General features: G+C 40.6%; 1 protein-coding gene across 8 annotated transcripts in view; it reads right to left on the bottom strand.

Moving 5' to 3' along the window:
- LOC127663410 (FH1/FH2 domain-containing protein 1-like) overlaps positions 1-22,631 on the bottom strand; it is an 82,552-nt gene extending 59,921 nt beyond the window's left edge. For all 8 annotated transcript variants that reach the window (XM_052154997.1, XM_052155004.1, XM_052155047.1 and 5 more), the window contains exons 1-3: positions 22,287-22,631; positions 19,905-20,011; positions 13,066-13,130 (exon numbers count right to left, since the gene is read on the bottom strand). In XM_052154997.1, the coding sequence (XP_052010957.1) occupies positions 13,066-13,130; positions 19,905-20,011; positions 22,287-22,451 (337 nt within the window). In that variant the 5' untranslated portion in view covers positions 22,452-22,631. The remainder of the gene's footprint in view (positions 1-13,065; positions 13,131-19,904; positions 20,012-22,286) is intronic.
- Between the last annotated feature and the right edge of the window lie 618 nt (positions 22,632-23,249).

Below are 23,249 nucleotides of genomic sequence, written 5' to 3'. Positions count from 1 at the left end.
CCAGCGTAGTTGCCGCCGAGCGGCTGCTCTGCTGCCATCTCGGACTAAGAAGCGGAGGATAAGGGCTGTTCCATCATGGCTTCGGACAGCGAGGAGTGGTCAGGCTCACACGCCTCCTCCTCGGCCCAGGAATCCAGCAGGACCCGCGCCGAGTCGGAGGGAACTAACACGCTCCTCACACAGGCCGCCGACCGCCTCGGGCTCGAGTGGTCACCGCCCTTGAGCAGGCACCCAACAGACTTGACGGCTGCTTTCTACAGAGCCGCCGCTGCGCAGCACCCGCTACCCGGCCGCTCCCTTCCTGCCGGAACTCCACGCCGAGCTTTCCAAATTATGGAACGCGCCTTTCTCGGCCAGGGTCCGATCCCACGTCTCCACCTCTCTTGCTTCGGTGGACGGCGCCACTGAGAAGGGCTACGCTTCCATCCCTCCGGTCGAGGATGCGGTAGCAGCACACCTTTTGCCCGCCCTCCGCGAGATGGCGGTCTAAACCAGTGCTCCCGTCTAAGGCCTGCAGAACAACTTCCGCCTGTGTTGGCCACGCCTATTCCGCCGCCGGCCAAGCTGCATCTGCTCTGCACTCTATGGCCGTCCTACACAACGCACCGCTCTCTCCATCCGGTCTCTTCGGCTCCGCGGTGAGTGGTATCATTGGCCGGTTTTCAGAGGTCCAAAAAGCCACACAAGCCATGAATCTCTTTCTGCCTCGTCGCGCTAGCTCCTCTGCAGGCCGCTCACGTGATCAGCCTCCTGCACGAGCCTCTTCACAGCGCCCAGCTCAACAATCTCAGACTTCTCAGCGTCGACAGGGCGGCCGCCCTCGATCGCGCTCAGACAGCCGCCGCAGACCGCCGCCCCCCCGCGGGCCTCGATTTAAGGTAACGCTGAAACCAGAGCAATCGAAGTCTTCCTAACTTTGTTGAACAAACGACGGCTCAGTCCCGCCGCGGCCGGACCACCGTCAAAGCTTTGCCCCCTCTCAGGCTACTACAGTGCTGAATTTAGCAGCCAACAAGCTGGTGACACTGCCCGCTTGCCTGCACTCAAACGCCGTTTTCACGGCGACCCAAGTAAATCTTTTAAAGAGCAAACATGTCTTATGTGTAGAAAATGTGCCCACAATCCAGTGTTCACTTCTGCACACAAGCACTGCATGTCTCGTGTCCCCACCAGAGCACGCTCACATAAAGCGGTTACGAACCGCTCGAGCGTCAGAGTCAATGAAGGCGCCCACAAATGCGTGCGCGCGCGCCCATTCTCTGGCCGCTCTGTCACACGACCAGCCCTGTGTAGAAAATGTGCCCACAATCCAGTGTTCACTTCTGCACACAAGCACTGCATGTCTCGTGTCCCCACCAGAGCACGCTCACATAAAGCGGTTACGAACCGCTCGAGCGCTAGAGTCAATAAATGCGCCCACGAATACATGCGCGCGCCCATTCTCTGCCCGCTCTGTTACACGGCCAGCAAACATTCCTCTGTGTGTAAATCCCGTGCCCATGACTATGCTTGCGCATCACGTAACAGATGTGACTATTTCCCCATTCATTCCAATCGGGAAGTCACTCACAAAACAGCCTGTTCATGCTGTCTGCGAGCAATCATGCATGAACACACTAAACGCGCTCACACATTTTGTTCAGCGCTCTGTGTGCGGCAATCAGAGCGAATTGGCCATTCACCCTCTAGCGTTACGCTTCAAAGCGTGGGAAGCTATTCCAGGGATATCCAAGTGGGTGTTAAGCACAATACAACAGGGCTATTTGCTACAGTTCGATCGCCGCCCTCCTCGCTTCAGAGCGCGCTCGAAACCACTGTGAACACGGAAGCAGCGTGCATGCTTCGTTCAGAAATAGCAAGCCTTCTGTGCAAAAGGGCCATAGAGAAAGTGCCACCCTCTCTGAGCGAGTCGGGGCTTTACAGCCGTTATTTTCTTGTTCCCAAGAAAGACGGCGGCCTCAGACCCATATTAGATCTCAGGGTTTTGAACAAGGTGCTTGCAAAAAGACCGTTCAAAATGCTTACAATCAGGAAACTCCTCGCGCATGTGCGCCAGAGGGACTGGTTTATTTCTCTCGATCTGAAAGATGCATACTTTCAGATTCAGATAAATCCCGTCACAGGCCATTCTTGAGATTCGCCGACGGCCAGGTTTATCAATACACCGTCCTCCCGTTCGGCCTGTCCTTAGCACCTCGTACTTTCACGAAGTGCATGGATGCGGCGCTCGCACCCCTGTGGAGTCAGGGTTTGCGAATTTTGAACTATTTGGACGACTGGCTGATTATGGCACAGTCACATATGGAGCTTCTGTCTCACAGAGCAGTTCTCCTCAGCCATCTGAACAGTTTGGGTCTTGCAGTCAATTGGACCAAGAGCTCACTACAGCCCAGTCAGACAATTTCCTTCCTTGGAATAGAACTAGACTCCGTGGCAATGACGGCTCGCTTATCTACACAGCGTGCGCACCGTGTTCAGCGACTAGCCGCATCTTTTCAGATGAACAGCCTCACGCCTCTGAAGAAATTCCAGAGAGTGCTAGGTTACATGGCCTCAGCCGCAGCAGTACTTCAGCTGGGTTTACTGCACATGCGCCCGCTTCAGCATTGGTTAAACACCCGCGCGTCTCGCCGGGCTTAGGCCACAGGCCGCCAGCCCATCAAGGTGACTCAGACCTGTATATCAGCTCTGCAGCCCTGGACAGTGGCCGAATGGTATCAGCGGGGAGTGACAATGGGAGCTGTATCTCGCCGAAAAGTCATCTCGACAGACGCGTCCAACATGGGTTGGGGCGCGGTCTGCGAGGGCTCTCCGGTTTTCGGCCTATGGTCAGTTCAGGAAAAGCTCCTTCACATAAATTGTCTGGAAATGATAGCGGTCGAGTACGGCTGCGTGCGCTTTCTCCCGGTCATTCAGGGTCACCACGTCCTGGTCCGTTCGGACAACAGATCTGTGGTATCCTACCTAAACCGTCAGGGCGGTGTCAGGTCCAGGAACCTCTTCCATCTGACGAAACGCATACTGAGTTGGTCCCAGTGCCACCTGCGCTCGCTGAGGGCGACGCACGTGCCAGGCCACCTGAACGACGGCCCGGACAGACTGTCCAGAGACAATATTCCCCAGGGGAATGGTCCCTGCACGCTCAAACAGTCCAGACGTTATGGCACCTATTCGGCAGAGCAGAGATAGACCTCTTTGCGTCCAAAGAGAACTCTCACTGCCCAATATTTTTCTCGAAGCGAGGACGCGCTGGCCCAGGACTGGCCCAGACGCCCGCTTTACGCCTTCCCTCCCGTCTCGCTATTGCCACAGGTAATGCAGAGGATCAGGAAACGCGTCACTCGGTGCTCCTCATAGCCCCGCGTTGGGAGAATCAGACATGGTTCCCGGAGCTTACGCAGCTGTCACTGACAGCGCCGTGGCCCATCCCAGTGAGAGCAGATCTCCTCTCTCAAGCTCGCGGCACAATCTGGCATCCCCACCCAGAGCTGGGCGCTGCATGCGTGGGTGATCAACGACTACCCGTCGCTCTGCCAGAAGGAGTAATAAACACCATCATACACACTAGAGCCCCTTCCACGAGAAGACTCTATGCGTCAAAATGGTCTGTGTTCTCAAAATGGTGCACCGACAGAGACCTGGACCCGCGGACATGTGGGGTGTCGTCGCTGCTCGTATTCCTACAAGAGCTGCTGGATAAGGGCAGATCCCCATCCACGCTCAAAGTGTATGTGGCGGCCGTTGCGGCGTTCGCTGAACCCCTGCACAGCCAGTCATGGGGTAAAAGCGAGCTGGTCATCCGCTTCCTCAGGGGAGCTAGAAGGATGAACCCCCGCGCCCCCATCGGTTCCTATCTGGGATCTTTCTATAGTTCTCGAAACTATGAAAGCCCCCCCTTTCGAACCACTTCAATCCGTGGATTTGAAATACCTTTCACTCAAAACAGTTTTTCTGACTGCCCTGTCATCAGTCAAACGTGTGGGAGACCTTCACGCGCTGTCTGTCAGCGCTGCGTGTCTTGAGTTTGGACCAAGTGACTCCAAGGTCATTTTAAAGCCTAGACACGGCTATGTTCCCAAGGTGATCGGTACTCTTTTCAGAGCACAGGTCATTTCCCTATCGGCGCTACCAACACCCGATAGCGAGCGCGACGCCAATCTCCTTTGCCCGGTCAGAGCACTGAGATTGTATACTGCGCGCTCCGCCGCTTTCAGACGCTCTGAGCAGCTTTTTGTTTCGTTCAGAGGGCGCACCAAAGGTCTCGCCGCCTCGAAACAGACACTATCTAGATGGATAGTGGACGCTATTGCTGCTGCATACGGCGTCAAAAGACCTGCCATGCCCGTTGGGCATTAGGGCTCACTCCACTAGAGGCATGGCATCCTCGTGGGCATGGTCCAGCGGGATTTCCATTCACGACATATGTGTGGCAGCGGGATGGACTTCCCCTCCACCTTTGTCAGATTTTACAATATGGAAGTGCCCGCTCTGCAGGCAAAACTACTAGCGGTTTAATACGCTACAGCTCCCCTGGTGAGCTGCACTGATGGGTCACATTCCACACAGACCGGCACCGCCGCTCTGTAGTTCCCTTCCCACTATGTGCTTATGTATTACACAATCAATGACCCGCATTCTTGCCGGCCAAATATTATTTCCCCACTCATAAGGGCTCCCCCGGGTCCCCCCTTAATTCCCTGGGGCTCATACAGTGGATGCTTGGCGCGCACGGCGTTGACAATGGGTTCCCGTAGTGTAAGCTAGCTTACGCAATACGAGAGAACCTCTCGTAAGAGAACGTATCGGTTACCTAACGTAACCTCGGCCGTGCTCGCGCCACGAGCGACTTTTCGCTTCAGTCAATGAAAACCAGGGTTCCAGCCTACGAACTACGCTTATATGCACTCTAGTCACGCCCATTTTGGCGGGCTTTGATGCAGTGAGCGCGCGGACGCCTCTCATTGGATGCGAGTTCGCCCAAGCTCGTCTATAGGCTGCAGCAGTTGCCGCAGAGCAACCTATGAGCTCGCTAGATAGCCCGCTCAAGGTCTGCAGCTGCCGCACTGCGTTGACAATGGATACAAAAATTAAGGATAATTTTTTGGCTTCAATATCTCAGAAAAGATGAATCTTTCCCGTAGCGTAAGCTAGCTTACGCAATACTCGTTCCCTCATCTAGAGAGAACCGAGGTTACGTTAGGTAACCGATACGTTTTTTGTCATTACTGCTTTACTTATGCAATTTCAGAAATAGAGTACAGAAATGCAAGCATACTTAAATGAGAACACTACTTGGGAGTGTATGCTCCAGTTTTAATCTCTTTCACCTATACAATACTTTGAAAAACTTGATGTAAGATAAAAATCACTTAATATTAACATAATAATATAATATTGCTTCATTTATCCAGTTGCTGCAAGTTTATAAATAGGCTCCAATAGGATGCCTGGGCCCTGCTAAACCACCCTTGTCCCTGTGGACCAAACATTGGCAGCCATGCCCAGAAGTTGTGATGGAAGGGTCCAAAAAGTACTGAGCAAATTTCACACACTTTAGTCGCTCAAAAAATGAAAAGTATGTAATCATTTAGTTTCATGTTGCTCCAAACCCTTATGACTTTCATCTGCGGAACACAAAAGGAGAGGCTAGACAGAATGTTAAGGACTGACAGCACAAGTCTCCATTTACTTTCATTATATGGAAAAATGAAGCAAGGAAAGTAAAAAGGTGACTGATATTAACATTCTGCCCAACACCTCCTTTTGTGTTCAAATGATGAAAGAAAGTTACACAAGTTGGAACAACATGACACATGTGTAAATTATGTTAGATAAAACATTTAAAAAAAAACATAAAAAGAACATTTATATACTGAATCCCATCTGGCTAAGTTGGAACGTGGTCGAGCGAAAACTAGAGTGAACATCGAATTTGATTCCTGGAGGGACCTTCGTTCAGTTTTGGGGATCAAATCTGACCCGGAATTGGCATTCTTCTTATTGGACAGGTAAGCTTACATAACTGAAAGCATGTGAAATACAGTGCCATAATGATTGATCTGTGTAATTTTAGCTAACTTGATCATGTCTGCACAGCCATAAACAATGTTAATCTGTAATTATTCATCAAGGTAAACTACAATAACACATGAAATGAATGCTAGACAATGTTCAAGATATGCAAAAAAGACACATTTATTGCACAGGGAGTATTTCCACCTATAAAAATTTATGGGTTAAAATTATTTTGTAGGCTATAACACAAATTGACATGGCTTGCACTTTATTAAATGATATTAGGCTTTTAATTTAAATGAATATAAAAGCTATACAGTATATAGATTTTGTAAGCTTTGAAATTCATTAAGCCTCAGTGGTTAAAAGCTCTGGGTTACTGATTGAAAGGTCAGGGGTTCAAGCCCCAAAACCGCCAAGATACCGCTGTTGGGCCCTTGACCCTATTTGCTCCAGGGGCGCTGTTTCATGGCTGACCCAGCGCTCTGACCCCAGCATAGCTGGGATATGCAAAAACAACTGCATTTCGTTGGCTCTGTACCTGTACTCTGCACAAATGACAATAAAGTTGAATCTTATTCATTTTTATTTTTTTCAGAAGTAATTTCAAACTTTCGCGGGCAGTGGCGGGGATTCTTCTTGTTGTGTACATTTTATGTCTCATATATTCATATTTATCTCTTAATCATCAGCGGAGAAGTACATCACGTTAAATTTAACGACAAGTACATTTTAGTTACTCTCTCATAGCTTCATGCAAACGTCACTTATTCATGTCCACATCCTTCAGGGTTAAGCATGAACCCAGATTCTAATTCGTGGTTGATAGAGAAGGTCTATAGCTAGCATCCTGAGATTACTGACCTGGTTTTGTCAACTTGAAACTTGCTCTGAAACTCTACGTTTGTTCAATTATCTTCGTGAAACAGGCCTCTCAGGAAGACACTCAGGAAGTGATCTCAGGTATTGTGATCGGATCACAAAAACCACAAGCGGAGGTAGTCAAAATGGGTCTTCACACTTGGTCACTTCATGTGTTTTTACTAGGGATGCACCAATACCCCACATTTGTTTTTTAATGTTTCAGCTTGTATCTGGACTTTAAAGGATTTTTTTGTACTTTTTTTTTTATTATTATTTAGTTGTAAGTCTTTCATTCACACAGTCATTTTTTGGAACACATTCAACTTAAATATTGTTATAAATTGTAAACAAATACTAATGATGACAATAATAATAATAATAATAATAATAATAATAATAATAATATATTGTTATTAATATTATTAGTATTGAATTTTAATTGTAATTTTAAATACAACAGGAATATATTTAAATCATGCACTTTTTAAACCCTTACGCTTTTATTTTGACATTCTGAACTCTCCAGGAAGTCCTGTGTGTGTCTGTTTGTAGGCAAGTTCACGGTAGTTTAACTTCTTATTCAAATTCTGGTTTAAAAAAAAAAAAAAGCATCTCCAGTGCCGCTGTAAATGCATATTATAAGTGAACCGAACTATTGAGCATCTAGATCTGAGATGCTGTTCTTGAGTAGCGCTCAAATATTGCACACCACCGTGAAGGCTAAAAATAGCCTTGAGTGCATCACCAGCCTGTGCGTGAGTTTGTGTCAACAGAGCAGCACCATTCACTAACGCTCTGGCACTGCGCATACTTACTTATTAAACAGCCTTTTGTGATTCACAGAGCTATCGCATGTCTTCAAGTGGCTTTGAGAAAAATACACAAGTCATATGAACTACTTTGTGTTTTAATGGTTTTTTAGGCCATTTTTGAAGCATGACAGTAACATACATGACTAACACGGCTCATCGGCCTGATACCCAATCCATCTAACAGCTTCAGTATCTGAGCAGATACCGATCCAGGTATCGGATCTGTGCATCCCTAGTTAACTGATCGGATTGCTATCCGATTGAAGAAGCACATTTACACTTGGTCACAACAATTTGTTTCCGCAAAATGGATATCAATTTGATCTTCAATTCCAGCACTATATATAAATAAACAATCAGTTTCTTACTTTGTTAGAATTGTATTGTGCGACACGAGCCCTATGCAAATAATCAGTAACAGCTGTTATGTTTCGCTATGCTGACGTAGCGTTGCTTGGGTGGATTAAAGTTTATATATGTGGCTTAAAACAGCCAGATGCATTTACATTTGAATGAGTTTTGTGGTTTGAGTGATTGAGGTCTTGGAGGACATTTGCACTTGGTCTTTTCACGATCGGATTGCAATCAGATCATCAAAAATGCATGAAGTGACCATGGGTAAATACCCTCAAAAACTCATGTGACCAGATCGCATTGTAAAAGCTAATTCAGCCACCCCTCACATGTCATTCAACTGCTACACTAAAACAAGTTTAAACTTTTAAAAGAAAATAACTGTACGTTTGTAAAATTGGAAAAAGCAAATAAATACAAGCACGAGAACTTCTTCAGTGTGTCTGATCTCAACATGCAGTGACGCAGATAACAAGAACCCACACCCAAGCCTCAGGTCAAAACAGGTATTCAACTAAAACGATGTACAACTCTGCTTGGAATGGAAATGTGATCGTTTGTGCTTAGATTGAATTTCAGCTGCATCTGGGAAAAACAGCACGCCACTTTGACTCTTTCCGACACTTTTCACGCTTTATTTTTTTCATGTATCATGCAGTAACACACGGAGATAGTGATTAATATCATCATGAAATTAGATCCTCCCCTTGAATTACGAACACATTTCAGTGAGGTGTAAACAGTGATGTGTCTCATTTGACCACATGTGATCGGATGTCTGGAGACGCATCTTAATACAAGGTGTAAATGGGGTCTTGGTGAGCATGCTGATGATCTGGATGAGTATGAGAATCACAGCTACAAAACAAAAAAAAAAACAAGAACAAAAAAACTCAAAGAAAGTCTAACTGAAAACACAAAAAATTGTGCATGATGTAAGAGTGGCAAAAGCAAGTTATGATTCATCAAAACGTTCATTTCAAAAACACTGTAAGAACCAGATTCATTCTAATGACTAGTTGCATTCGTTGTTTTAGTAAAAGGTTGTGCATTACTTGTAATATACAGCAACTATGATGTACAATTTTCCCTTTCTCTAGACACAGTTACAAGCCAACTGACAAGCCTGTTCCAGTTCCAGAAGAAATTGGCTTATAATAAACACCCATGGCAATTGCTGATGATAATGGTTTCTTTACCAAGCTGGATCTCAGGAAAAAAACAGCCACTATTTTTACTTGCATCTGACCGGATAATCCAGCAGGCACCAACAGAGTGCTGGCAGCCCATGATTGAGAACCAGAGTCTGCACAGTCACAGTGAGCACTGGAACAAATCCTGTGCACTTGTTTGTAACAAATTAGCAAAAGTGCAACACAGTTTGACTCAATTAATCAAACTAAAAGCTTGCCAGAAGTTACAATAGCTCAGCAGGAGTCTGGAACAAATGGATTTATATGTTCTTTGATTCAAATGTGATTATAACTTTTTCAGCAGGCAATTTTCTAAAATAAGAATACATTTCTTAATTGATTTGTGTGGTTCAATAAAGGTAAAATAAAACTTTTCAAGTTGAATAGAAGTACACTGCCAAGTTGTAAATACGACATGGTCTCGGATTTGCAAACCAAAACACTTATGCACACAGAGACGCCAACCATCAAACGCAAGGTATGTGACAAAATTCCACAACACATTCACAGCAGCAATTGCAAGCTATTAGGACTCAACATTACATCAGGTGTAACAGGATGTTTTACTTTCTGTTGAGGAAAACAAATCCTTATCAACTGTGCAATCGGAGACAATTCCACAAATTCCCTGTATTACACACAGCATACTTGAGACCATTGCTGGGGGTAACAAGATAAAAGTAATGTGTAATATAATCAGATTACTTTTTCGAGTAAGGAGTTAACAATATTTTTTATTTTAGACCATAATATCGGAGTAACTTTTTAAAATAAAGTAACACATTGCTTTTGTACACCTCTAATGTCCCTGTATTGTGAGAAATCAGGAGTTAAATTGTGCAAACTTCAGGGAGGAGATGTAGTGCATGATTGGCATTGTAGTAGTACTACAGAGTGTGAGGCCAGAGATTATTTAGCAGAGAGAGAGAGACGACTCACTTCTATTTAAATGAATGCGAGAAGTTGGAATGCTCAACCAAGAAACTTTAGCACACAACAGTCAATGGAAGTCCCACCTTGCAGCTAAAAGATTCAATCACCTTTTAGATACAGACATCGCCTGTAAATAAACTTGAAACGCGCATTTCGTGCTTTAGCGTAATAGTATATCAACATTCGGTTAAGTGAAACACGGTTGTTAATACACTGCATTAAAAAAAAAATAATAAATCAGTACATGCGTTTAGGCAGAGGGATTATAAAACAAGTCTTCCACTGGCCACAACATGGCACACAGGGTGAAATACTCGATCAGTCCATTGACTTATGCAGCCGAACAGCTCTGTGTTACAGCTCACCATAACTGGGAGAATAGGATGAGTAAAGACTCTGGATCAGTCGCACTGAGCAACTTTCTACCTTGATTGTGTATGCAGAGAAAATGTCTTGATGTCTAAAAAAAATTGACATTTTCTTTTTATAATAAACAAGTAGTTTGATTCATGAAACAAACCGTTATATGACATTTTGGTAGCATTAAAAACGATTCCATTCAAGTTGGAATCTGTGGCTGAAGTTGTGGCGTCTGCACACACATGGATCAACTCAAAACAAGTTTGCACTGAGATGACTTCAGTTAAAAATATTTATTTATTCATTAGACTTATTCCTTGAACATGTTAGTCTGGCATTCCCCAGTGAATTGAAAAACATCTCAATCTGACACTGACATTGTCGATGGGCACAGCACAAGATGACATATATGATGCAGGTTCGAGTGTTGGACTTTCATGCTTTAGGTAAGACAGCGGTTACTTCTTGCCATGTTGATGGAAAAACAAATCATGCATATTCATGTTTGATTCTTTATTATAAATATATGACGTGAAGACCTACTTTCTAAATATTTGTTTGTTTTCTATGTTGTTTTGACATGAGTATTGTACGGTATCTAGCATGTATTACCTGTAATATCTTCCATAAAAATAACTTTTTAATTAATTAAGTAACTTTAAGCAGAAATGCAATTTTCTAATGGGTTACTTTTAAAAGTAAATCAAAAGTTGTAAGGTTGTACCTGTCGGTCCTGTTCTAAGGCATGAAACTGTTTACGTGTCACTCACAAATACATACTCACTCACTCAGCTCACTAACATGTTGGTGCAGCTATCCTTATGAGGAATCTCCATAGACATAATTAATTTTTATATTGTATGAACTATAGATTCAATCCCCTAACCCTAAACCTTATCCTCACAAAAAACTTTCTGCATTTTAACATTTTCCAAAAAGCATCATTTAGTATGTTTTTTTAAGCAATTTGAATTATGGGGGCACTAGAAAAGTCCTCATAAAACACATTTATAACAAAATACCCTTGTCATTTCCGGTTTGTAACCCAAAACATTTCCACATAAACCACCCAAACCCGCCCACGCCCACACAACATTTCATCCATTCTAACATTTCCTATCTGAAAAAAAAAAGACATTTTTTTTTTCAAGTCATTTACTGCATGTAAAAAAGTAATTTACAAATACTACAGAGGCGAGACAGGTGTTCATTTGTATGATATTTAACGGTCCCTGTTTCAGCCTGCTACCTTGTTTGTCTTATCTTACACAATACTAAGGAAAAATAATAATTAATAGCATCTTTAATAATAGGAGAGTCATCATCAAATGACATGCACAAACAAAATTCAGACAAACGCATATCTAAGGGTCATAGAACATGCAATGTATGCCGATCTATGGCGTTTTTAACTCCAATATAACAAGCCACTACAACAACACACGACTTGCGTCACACATCAAAAATGTAGATCAGTTTTACCTCATCACTAACTGAAAAACAAAAACAATTATAGTTGAACTTGAAGTTCAACCAAAAATTATAATATCTCATAATTTGCCATCTAAAACTCGAATGACTTTCTTCTGTGGAGCACAAAGATTTTTTTTTGAAGAATACATAGTGTTTTTGTCCAGCCAATTCAAGTCAATGCAAGTAATTGGGGTTTAAAACTTTGATGCCCCTAAATAGGACATAAAAGCAGCATAAAGGTAATCCATATGACTAGAGTGGCTTTAATCCATGTCTTCTGAAGCAATATGATAAATTTTGGGTTTGCTCTGCGCATGTGTCGAGCATTAAGAAGAGCCAAGGAGACTGCATATGTCAAGGTTTACAGTAAAAAAGGAGTTACAGTTTGGACTATTTCTCACCAAAACCGGTCATATCGCTTCAGAAGAAATTGATTCATTCATGCGTCCATTCGAGTTGTATGGATTCCTTTTTGTAGTATTTATGACTTTTTTGGAGCTTGAAAGTGTTGGACCCCATTGACTTGCATTGTATGGTCAAAAACACATTGTGTATCCTTCAAAAAATCTAGTTTGTGTTCCACAGAAGAAATAAATTAATACAAATTTGGCATAAGGGCGATTAAATTATAAGAAAATTATAATTTTTGGGTAAAATATTTCTTTAAGAGGGGTGCACTTATGTATATCACTATTACATATCCATTTTACAATCAGACACTAACTGAACCAGAAGTCAGTCATCACTAAAGGTTTATAAGGATACAGCTGAAATGTTCCCAACTCAAGGCAAAATCAGAAAAAGGAATAATATCATTTCAGCATTTTTGGAGAAAGTGGGCCATTTTTTCCTTCTCCAAGACAAACTCAACCAAAAGCCAGAGTGGAAAGCCAAGTATGATGTTATCGCCACCTCAGCAATACAGATCCAGACACTTATAAAATGAGCATGCAAGATCAGCTCCATAATCTCCCACAGCATGAATATTAAGATTCTGGCTCTGAAGAAATAGCATGTTATAGTTACATCCACATCATAGTGCATTATACCACTATTCTTACCCAGGATGGAATGGACCCTCACTGAGAGTTGGGTACGAAGAATCAGGATGGGCTTTTTGCCTTTGCTGTTGAAACAAGAAAAAATTTAATTCAGACATAATCATATGGCAAATTTGGTGTTATCAGCGAGTTACACAGTAATTTAATTCACACACACACAAATAAACAAAACAGGTGCAACTATGTTTGGACCAACATAAGTAAATGATAACCGAATTTCCTTTTTGGGTTAACTATCCATTAAAGAATATTATGATTGTGCCATTATGCCAGCAACAGACTCATACACTCAAGACAGACTGGAGACAGATAAACAGAGTTAGAGACAGAGTGAGCGAATATGGGCGGAATTATAGAGGCCAGTCAGGATTAAGGTATGGAAAGAGAGAGTAAACAGACATGGAAACTATGCACCAAGAGTGTTAGTGGCTAAAAATTGACCTAGCAAAGGCTTACGTTTTCTTCAAGATGTTCTATGTGGTTGATACAGCCAGTCACAAAGACACTCAAACATGCGCACGCACACCAATTTTGTCTTCTACTTTCCAAGTGCTGTTTCAAATGACACGCATCCTGTTGGCAGTCCCCGTATCAGTGTGGGACCTGAGGTAGTTCCAGAGGCCTGTACCATCAAGCTAGTTAAATATACTTTTTTGAAGGTTTCAGGTTTGGTTTTAAGTTGACAAAACCAAACCAAACCAATCTAATCAGGCCTAATTGGTGCCATGACATTACTCATCAACGTTCAACTCAGGCTTTGATCCTGGGTTTAAGATTAGTTCACACATGTGCACAAGAATGAGTTACGTTTGTAGCAAACAGCCAAATGCTTAGAACATGTCGGGAGAGCGAGAGCGAAGGCAGATCATTTTGAAAATATGAAGAATTTAAATACATTTAAAGAGAATAAAAATATGAAAAATTCAAATGAATTTACACTGCACAAGAGATCACTATGAAACCATGAATAATTACACATGATTTACATAGCACAAGGGGTCACTCTACAATTATAAAGAAATTAAATATATTTACACAGCAAGAAGAAACAGGGGACTGCTGGAAACAGATTCTGAATGTGATGAAAATATAAAACAGATGATAAATAAATTAATTAGTGAATTTCTGTGCAGTAGGTCCAAAACAAGAACACATAGTGTTCATTCATTTTAAAAGCTTTATTTATTTTACAATATAAAATATTAATTTAAATTGAAAGCTTAATATAATTTCATACTATTACAAATGAATATAGGATACTATTGAATAATTAAAAAGTGAGCATTCTGTATGCAATAATTGGTATGCAACAATAAGACGCAAGACAGAATAACTTCACGTGAGATTCTGTACATTCATCTCTAGTCCATGGAAAAAGTGGGGTGGCATTAATCCTTTTCTATAGCCATCTTGTGGGGTGATTAAGCTTTTAATAAGTTTAAATTGATAAAGCAAACTATACTAAAATTGGCCTGGCAAGCCACCTAAACACACACAGTCCAAAGTTCTGCCTCTAGTTCTCGTTCAACAATTTGGACTGTTTTGGGGGCTATTTTGTTCATGTACTATGGTCACCTGCTTTCCCTAATGTACTTAGTACTCAATTCTCAGTGATTTCAAAGATTTATATCAGTGATACTGACTTACAGGCACTGCTTAAATTCACAAGTCATGTTGCATCAGCACATTATCATAAAATATGTCCTTGTTATGTTCAATAAACTTCCACAAACAAACGGAATAACATGCTGAAACAGTACAGCTCTATAAAAACTACATTCCCATGGGTTTGAAAGCTGTTCTCCACAGCAAGGCTAAACAAATCCAAGTACACCAGCCTGAGTTTAAGTATAACAGATCCAAAGCTATGCAATTCTTCAAATACTTTGAGCTGACTAAGTTATCTAGAACTGCAGTTCAGTGTTTTGGACTTTATTCAATGTAGTCCGAGACTGTCAGTCTAAACTGAGGTCAGCACACACTAGCTTAGATGCTGGCTCTGCCTATTAGAAGTTAGTCATGTGTTTTGGTGTGTCCAATGACTGTTCCTTAGCAACACTAGTAAATGATTTAGTGAAACTAATACCTGTCATAATAAGCCAAGTCTGAACATTCAGGGGTTACAGACCTTCTACATAACGTTTTGTAAGGTTGCATCAGTATAAATTAATAATAAATAACTATTAATTTCAATAATAGAGTACTTTTAGCCCTGCCATTGCTTTCTGTTAAGCCAAGTCACACATTTATTTATCTCAGTGAGAAGTATTTTTGGAAAGACTGAAGGTCTTTAGTTTCTACTATAGAAGAAAGACCCTACTACAATACAGATATTTAAATGTACTAAATTTGTCCTTTTAAACCATAAATGCCAGAAAGTTAAATACAATCGTGCATCTCTGAGAAAGTCTCCCTATTCTACTCAATACTTTAATCATCAGCATTGTACTGTCTCATTTAAAACTGATGCTGAGAACATTGTATTTGATCAGCACTTCATGTAGGAGTGAACATTTGACTAAATTCCATAATATGTATCTTTAATGAGACATCAAATACAAAAGGGACACTCCGCTTATTCAAAAGTTGTGATCTAATGGATATTAGCATTCATCTGCTCACAGTAGATCAATGGGGACATTCGTCATTAGTGACATTAGTTTACCAAAGAAACAAAACCACAAACAGATTCAAAAGGCACAGCAAATACACAAAGAGAATGGGTTTATCAATGTATTTCCTGCCTATAAAAATGCCAGTAGTGTTGTTTCCATTCTGATCTCATCTGGTCAGATGAATAAGTGGATAGATATGAGGGGGGACAGATGCCCACAACAGTATAGAAATGTGTTTTTCTCTTTTCTTAACAGAACAACATTCTGAATACATTCTTGACAGTGACAGGCTGATGAGAGCCATACACTGATGACAACCATGGTCACAATGAATTGTATGGGGAACAAAAAGGGGGAATATTCTTCAGAAAAAGATAACTGCTTATGGCTTTAAAAAGGGTGGATAAAAAAAAAAAGACAGATTTCATTTTTGGCTAAACTATTCCTTTAAAGGTGAAGTGTACTGTGCCACTGGTAACATTATGCAAAACTGTAATTATGCAACCACCGTATTCAATTGGTCAATCAAAAAGATATTGAACCAATGTCCCTTTGTTGGGATGTTTAAATAAGCAAAGCAATACTTGGAGAGAACCACAGAGCCACTCTTTTTCAGGGAAAGCAATGTGCGAATGGCTCACTTAGAGCTCTCTATCCTCAATCCATCCAACCCAAATGAATTTCTTTCCTCTGTTGAACACAGGAGGTGTTAGGCAGAATAATTGTCTGATTCACAATTTAATTGCGTTGCATATTTTTTCCCTACAATTCTGCCTAACATTTTCTTTTGTGTTCCATGGAAGAGAGAAAATTATACTGGTTTGGAATAGGGATGTGCAAAACTACCGATTTTTATAATCGACTAGTCGATCAATTGCTTTGATCAGAAGGATTTCAGAGGGATATATGGACACCAAGCATAGCACTTCAACATAGTGACAAATGGATATTCAACAAATATGTAGCCTAAATAATTACTTCATATTGCACAAAATTATAAAATTAAGAAAAGTAAGAAATAAGAAAGTCTACAATACAGAGTGGAATGAAACCGCTTATGCACATCCTAAACGTAGAATTACACACTTCCATATAACCAAAGTGCTTCAGGACAATCAATGCTGTGCATTCAAAAGCACAGAGCTGCAAGATTATGTTTAACATGCAGTAAAAAGAAAAAGCATGTGAACCCTTTGGAATTGCCTGCATCTATGAATACATTTGTATTAAAATTGGTTTTGATCTTCATCTAAGTTACAATAATGAACAAATGCATCCGTTTTAACAAATAACACAACTTATTGTATTGTTCTTGTACATACTAAATACATAATTCAAAGATTCATAGTGTAGGTTGGAAAAAGTATGTGAACCCCATAGGCTAATGACATCAATAAAATAATTACAGTCAGGAGTTGGCAAACCTGACATCCTATCAACGAAATTGGAGGTGTGGTTTAGAGCTACTGTGACTTATAAAAAGCACTCAAACATTTCAAGTTGGCTATTCACAAGAAGCATCTGCTGACGTGGACCATGCCTCATAAAAAAAAAAGAGATCTCAGAAGACCTACAAACAAAAATTGTTACTTTGCATAAAGCTCAAAGAGCTTAAATATACATCAGTCCACAGCTAGACACATTTTCCATAAATGAAGATGATATAGTTTAGTTACTCTCCCTAGAAGTGGCTGTGGCAGGGCGGAGGGCGGGGCCGGGTCGTGATCCTACACACCCGATCCCGTATTAGGCTAATTATGCCTCTGTGAGGGTTAAAGGTCGACTGCAGAGGATCGTGCGGGAGAGAGAGATCGTTTATGGACATGTCCATCATGTGTGCGTTTATGTTGTCTTTTAAGTTTCTCATTAAAATATTATTTATATTGAAAAGCCGGTTCTCGCCTCCTCTTTCCATTGATCACGTTACAGTTGCCTTCCAGCCATGATGACTCAAATGGAATAATGCAGAATGCTCAATGATGTAAAAAAAGAATCCTAGAGTGACAGCTAAAGACTTGAAGGAATCATTGAAACTGGTTAACATCTCTGTTCAAGAGTCTACTATATGGAAAACATTAAGCAGACATGGTGTCGATGGCAGGACACCATGAAGGAAGCTGCTGCTTTCCAAAAAATACATTGATGTATGCCTGAAGTTTGGCAAAAGACCACCTTGACACACCACAATACTACTAGGAAAATGTTTTGCGATCTGATAAAATGAAGGTTGAATTTATTGGGAAGAACACAGCACTATGTATGGCATAAAAAAGGCAATATCATACCATATCATACCAACGGTAACGTATGGTGGAGGGAGCATCATGATTTAGGGCTGCTTTGCTGCTTCGGGGCCTGGAACGCTTGCAAAATTAATTAACAAGTTTATCAAGATATCATACAGGATCATGTTAGGTTGGCGGTGTGTCATCTGAAGCTCATAGAAGTTGGGAGAAGTTGGGCAGGTTAATCCACTACAGAATGGCTTAAAAAAAAAGAAATCCACCTTTTGGAGTGGCCCAGTCAGAGACCAGATCTTAGCCCAATATAGATGCTGTGGAATGACCTCAAGAGAGCCTTTCACACCAGACATCTTAAGAATATGGCTGAGCTGAAGTAGTTCTGTTAGAAAGAATGGTCCAAAATCCCTTCTGAACGTTGTGCAGGTGTAATTTGCCTGGAAATGAGGTTGAGGTTTTTGCCGCCAAATGAGGATTGACCAGTTATTAAATCCAAGGGTTCACTTACTTTTACCATAGCACTGTGAAAGTTTAATGGGATGTGCTCAATAAAGACAAGAAAGATTATAATTGTTTGTGTGTTGTTAACTTAGGCACATTGTGTTTGTCTATACTTGTGACTTTGATGAAGATTAAATCACATTTTATGAATTTATACTATATTAGTGCAGAAAACCAGCTTATTCCAAAGGGTTCACATATTATTGATATAAAGCGTTGACATTTTTTTACTGCAACTATTTATTTAAGCAGTGCCAGACAGAATCAGCAAAAGACTTCTAAACCTAAAGCATTAAAGAGACTAAACTTCTTGCAGAGAGTTTTAATGTGCTGACTTTGAATCACTGTAAAGCACATCAAGCCACAATCAATTAATTTGAGAAATGCATCTCCATTAAAACCACCATCACTAAAAATATTCATGTTACTAGTCAACCCCACTAATCGACCCTGGCACATTCCTAGTTTGGACAAACATAAGGGTTAGTAAATGACAGGATTTTCATTTAGTGTGAACTATCCCTTAGCTACCCCTAGGCTGGAAGTTTAACCTTCAAGACAATTACACATTTCACCTATAAATCAAGACTAAAACCACACTGTGAGATGTCACTTGATAACCCACTACTTTGCTAGACAAAAGTATTCCACAATGACCTGCAGTGTAGCAGTTGTGTCATCACAAATGGAGAGATGTTTCTTAGAGCCAGTTTGAGTAAAACAAAATAAGGAAGCAGCAGTTAGAAACATTTTATTCCAAAGACAAAGCATCAATTAATTTTAAAATGTCTCTATCTCAAAGAGGCTTATGTATCACTGGGTTTGTGTACCCAGCATGCAAATGTTCTAAAGTGGACAATACAGAGACAAGAGTATCAAGAGAGAGCTAAGAACTGAGTCAATGCCATGATTATAATCTGATGACACCATATGATGTCATAGGATACTAAATATAGCTTTAAAAAGGGTGATGCAGAAGACACTATCCTTTATATTTGTAAGTGCATATGAGTGCAGTTATAAGATATAAATCCCCAGATGTCTCAACTGAATGAAACAGATTGAGTGTCTTGGCACATTCCAAAAATATCTGATTCATCATTTGAGTGTTGCAAGCTTCTCTAAATTACTCTCTCTTCCGAAAGCTTTGAAGCAGTCACTATAAAGTCATGTTACTAATCCCAGTGACTAATGTGGTCTACTCCTTCCCACTGACCTCACCAAGTATATCTGTATGCATTTTGCTAGGCAACATTCACCTTCTGAATGATTCTCCCAAATTTGGTTCTAAAATACGACTAAGAACTCACAGACTGACCCAAGAATGGAAATATTCATTCACATTCAAGTAATTGTATGTTGCTTTTTCTGTTTGCCACATGCATGAAAAGGGTAGGGAGAAGGTCAACACAAGACAAAGAGAGAAAAATGAAAAATGCATGGAGTGTACAGAGAGAATATGGGATGGCAAAGTCATTCTTACGCCACGTCGTCATAGAGTTGCTCCAGATCATCTCTCTGTTCAGCCAGTGATGATTCCAGATCCAGGTAGTTTCCATTAGAAGCCAGCTGCAATGCACACTCCTCTAACTGTGTGAGAGAGAAAGATTACATCATTGTATGTAGGAAGACTGCTTAAGTTTCATTCACAAAGTCACACAAAACAAACGACACCTTCAAATTATTTTGTTTTTTCAGAATACTCTGTATGGAGCTGTATATGACAGACAATACAGTTCCTCACTTTTTCATTCACATATTTTGACAGCATGCATACTTTATCACAACCACAACATACAGTAAACACGTAGACATTCAATGACATTTTGGTATATTTAACCCTTTTTACGGAGGCTATTTATTTTATCGCTTGGGAAAATACTACTCATTGACAACATAACTGTTTACACAATGCAAATGAAACCAGCTGAATAAGAAGTCAAGCCCATACAACAAGGCCTGATGTACCGGTAGGTTTTGCTCAGCCATTATTACTGGTCAAACTAGTGCTAGAGAAAATCCAGACGAAAGAGAAGGGGTTAATGTAAACAACTGGTGCCGTTTGATACAAACTTGATTGAAACTGTCATGTCTAGAGCAGTACACTGTAATATTGGGTTGATTGAAGAGCTTAGCTTATCTTCGGTTTACAGATCCCACCATTTCTGCAAGCATCAACTCATTCTCCAGCAGCAGGGCATTTCTGGAGCACAAGCATTGACAAGCTACTCAAAAGAGTTACTTGTATGCACACATTGTGTTCTCTCAAAGGAGGCATACGTGATGCACACGCATGTACAATGCACAAAAAATGCATGCAGATTTTGTACAAACAGGGGTATGAACTCATAGTAAATGCTGTTTGAAACAGGACCCCCTGAGAGATCTTTAAATGAGCATATTTGGATCTCTGTGTAGTATGTATACAAGCTCCAGCCTCTTAAATGTGGAAATGCCTTCCAATGAGGGAATAAAGTGAACCTATTGTGGAGCCATATAAATGGGTAAAAATAAAAATGATATTTACATTTACGCATTTGGCAGACGCTTTTATCCAAAGTGACTTACTACAGGGACAATCCCCCCCGGAGCAACCTGGAGTTAAGTGCCTTGCTCAAGGGCCCAACAGTGGCATCTTGTTGGTGCTGGGGCTTGAACCCCCGACCTTCTGGTCAGTAACCCTGAGCCTCAACCACTGCCAGCAAATTATAACCACTCATTCACACAGATTTTCTTAATGGTTAAGCACATATGTCTGGGTAATTCTCACAATATATTGACTTTCTGACTTACAAAATATTGAAATTTTCAGTCAAATTCAGTTCAGTTTTCACCCCTAAAAGCTGAGGGTAACTTTAACATCTTGACATTATTTTTTATTCATTCAAGGACAACTTGTTGTTTCATGACTGAAGCAAGGGTTGTAACACCAGTGATAACACCAGTGACAAATCCTCTTAAAAGATTAATTTTCTAAGATGGTGTCAACAGCATCACAAAACATACACAAACGGTCAGACTAAAATCGAGAAATCATACCATTAAATATTTGCGTTCAATAAAAATTGTTCACATGAACTTTAAACAATTTAACACCAATTAGTTCAAATGTTAATGAATAACTTTAAACTTGGTGGGAAAATCACTATATAAGCAGCCTCTTCTTCCGACATGCACGACAATACCCATTAAACTCTCTGTGCAAATCACATTTTCAAGTCAAACTAACTTGGACGTGCAAGAATAGGTTCTCTTTACCAAGCACGAAGCTGAATTTTAAAATATATATTTGTTTTCATATAAATGTTATTAGTCCTATAAATCAATTAAATAATTTAAACATTTGATATTATGACATCACAACCAATATTAAATGTGCTTAAAAATATTCCTTTCATGACACAAGGCTCTGTTCATGGAATTTACATTCTATATGTTTTCAAATAAATATAGTGTACATTTTTGTAACATTCTAATTCCATTAAACTCAATGACCGTTTGACCTAGAGACATGAAACCAACTGTAAAACACTCAGAATATTATTCTTTATATAGCATAAGACTTGTTTTGGGGAGTAGTACATTTTCAGTACTTTTTATACAGATATTATAATTCTGTAGTCATTGAGTTTAATAGTTTTATAGGGATAATTGAATCTGTATAGAAAGTTCTGAACGAGTAATCCTAAAAACAAGTCTTGTGCTGTATAAAGAATAATATTCTGAGTGTTTTACAGTTGGTTTTATGTCTCTAGGTCAAACGGTCACTGAGTGTAATAAATTTATAGGGATACTTGAATCTGTATAAAAAGTACTTAACGAGTAATCTCGAGTAAATGAGATTCAAACACACTTTCAGACTTACCTTCAAAGGCGCTTCGAGTAGTTTGTGAACACCAGTGATCTGTTCGTTCAGCGGCAGATGCTCGTTTAAGTCATACTGAGGAGGTCTGCGGGGCTCGGGGAAATTTGAGCCCACAAACGGGTCTGAGTCCTCCAGGTACTGCACACGACACGTTATTGTAGCCATTGTTTATCCGTGTTCACAAAGTCTAAAAGTTAAACTTGCTTCCTGTCGCTGCTTTCTGTTTGCTACAAGTCATCTATCAGGTTAAAGCGACTGCCCACCACTCGCGGCTGTCAACACAGACGTGACTATGGTGCTGTAATCAAATTAAAGAGCAGTGACGTGCTCAGGAAACTGAGCGTCGACCCGCGTGGACTGAATAAACCTCAATGAGTCACTCTCCTGGAAATACAGCGCCTTGTGTGTGATGTCATTCTACACAATTACGGAAGCAAAATGAAACATTTTAACATGAGACTAAATTACATTTACATTAGACACTCTCTATGTATGTATGTATGTATATATATATATATATATATATATATACTATATATATATATATATTAATACACGGAATGATATATATATATATATTGTTAATATGATTTTACTGACAATGTAAAATTGAGCAATATTGTGAATATCGCGATGGTTTGATTGCGCTTTTTATTTGGCAATTAATTTTCATAACGAACATCAGAAGACCAATTTCACGATACCTGAGGGCTTTACAATTATTGTATATCGAATATCATCAATAGGCTGAAAAATATATAGATATAAAAAGGTAGCCATATCACCCAGCCCTGTATCCAGGGCCATAGCTAGAGTGGTGAAAGGAGGTAACTTCTAGGAGTCCAAAGGTACAGGGGGGCTCAAACTAAATATAAAACTGTATTTCTTTAATAGGCAAGGGGCCCAGAGCAATATACAGTCAGGGGGCCCCGAATTCCCTGCCTGTATCCCACAATAAAATTT

The sequence above is a fragment of the Xyrauchen texanus genome, chromosome 2 (genome assembly GCF_025860055.1).
Source record: "Xyrauchen texanus isolate HMW12.3.18 chromosome 2, RBS_HiC_50CHRs, whole genome shotgun sequence".
Lineage (NCBI taxonomy): Eukaryota > Metazoa > Chordata > Actinopteri > Cypriniformes > Catostomidae > Xyrauchen > Xyrauchen texanus.
This window is presented reverse-complemented; position numbering and strand designations above follow the sequence as displayed.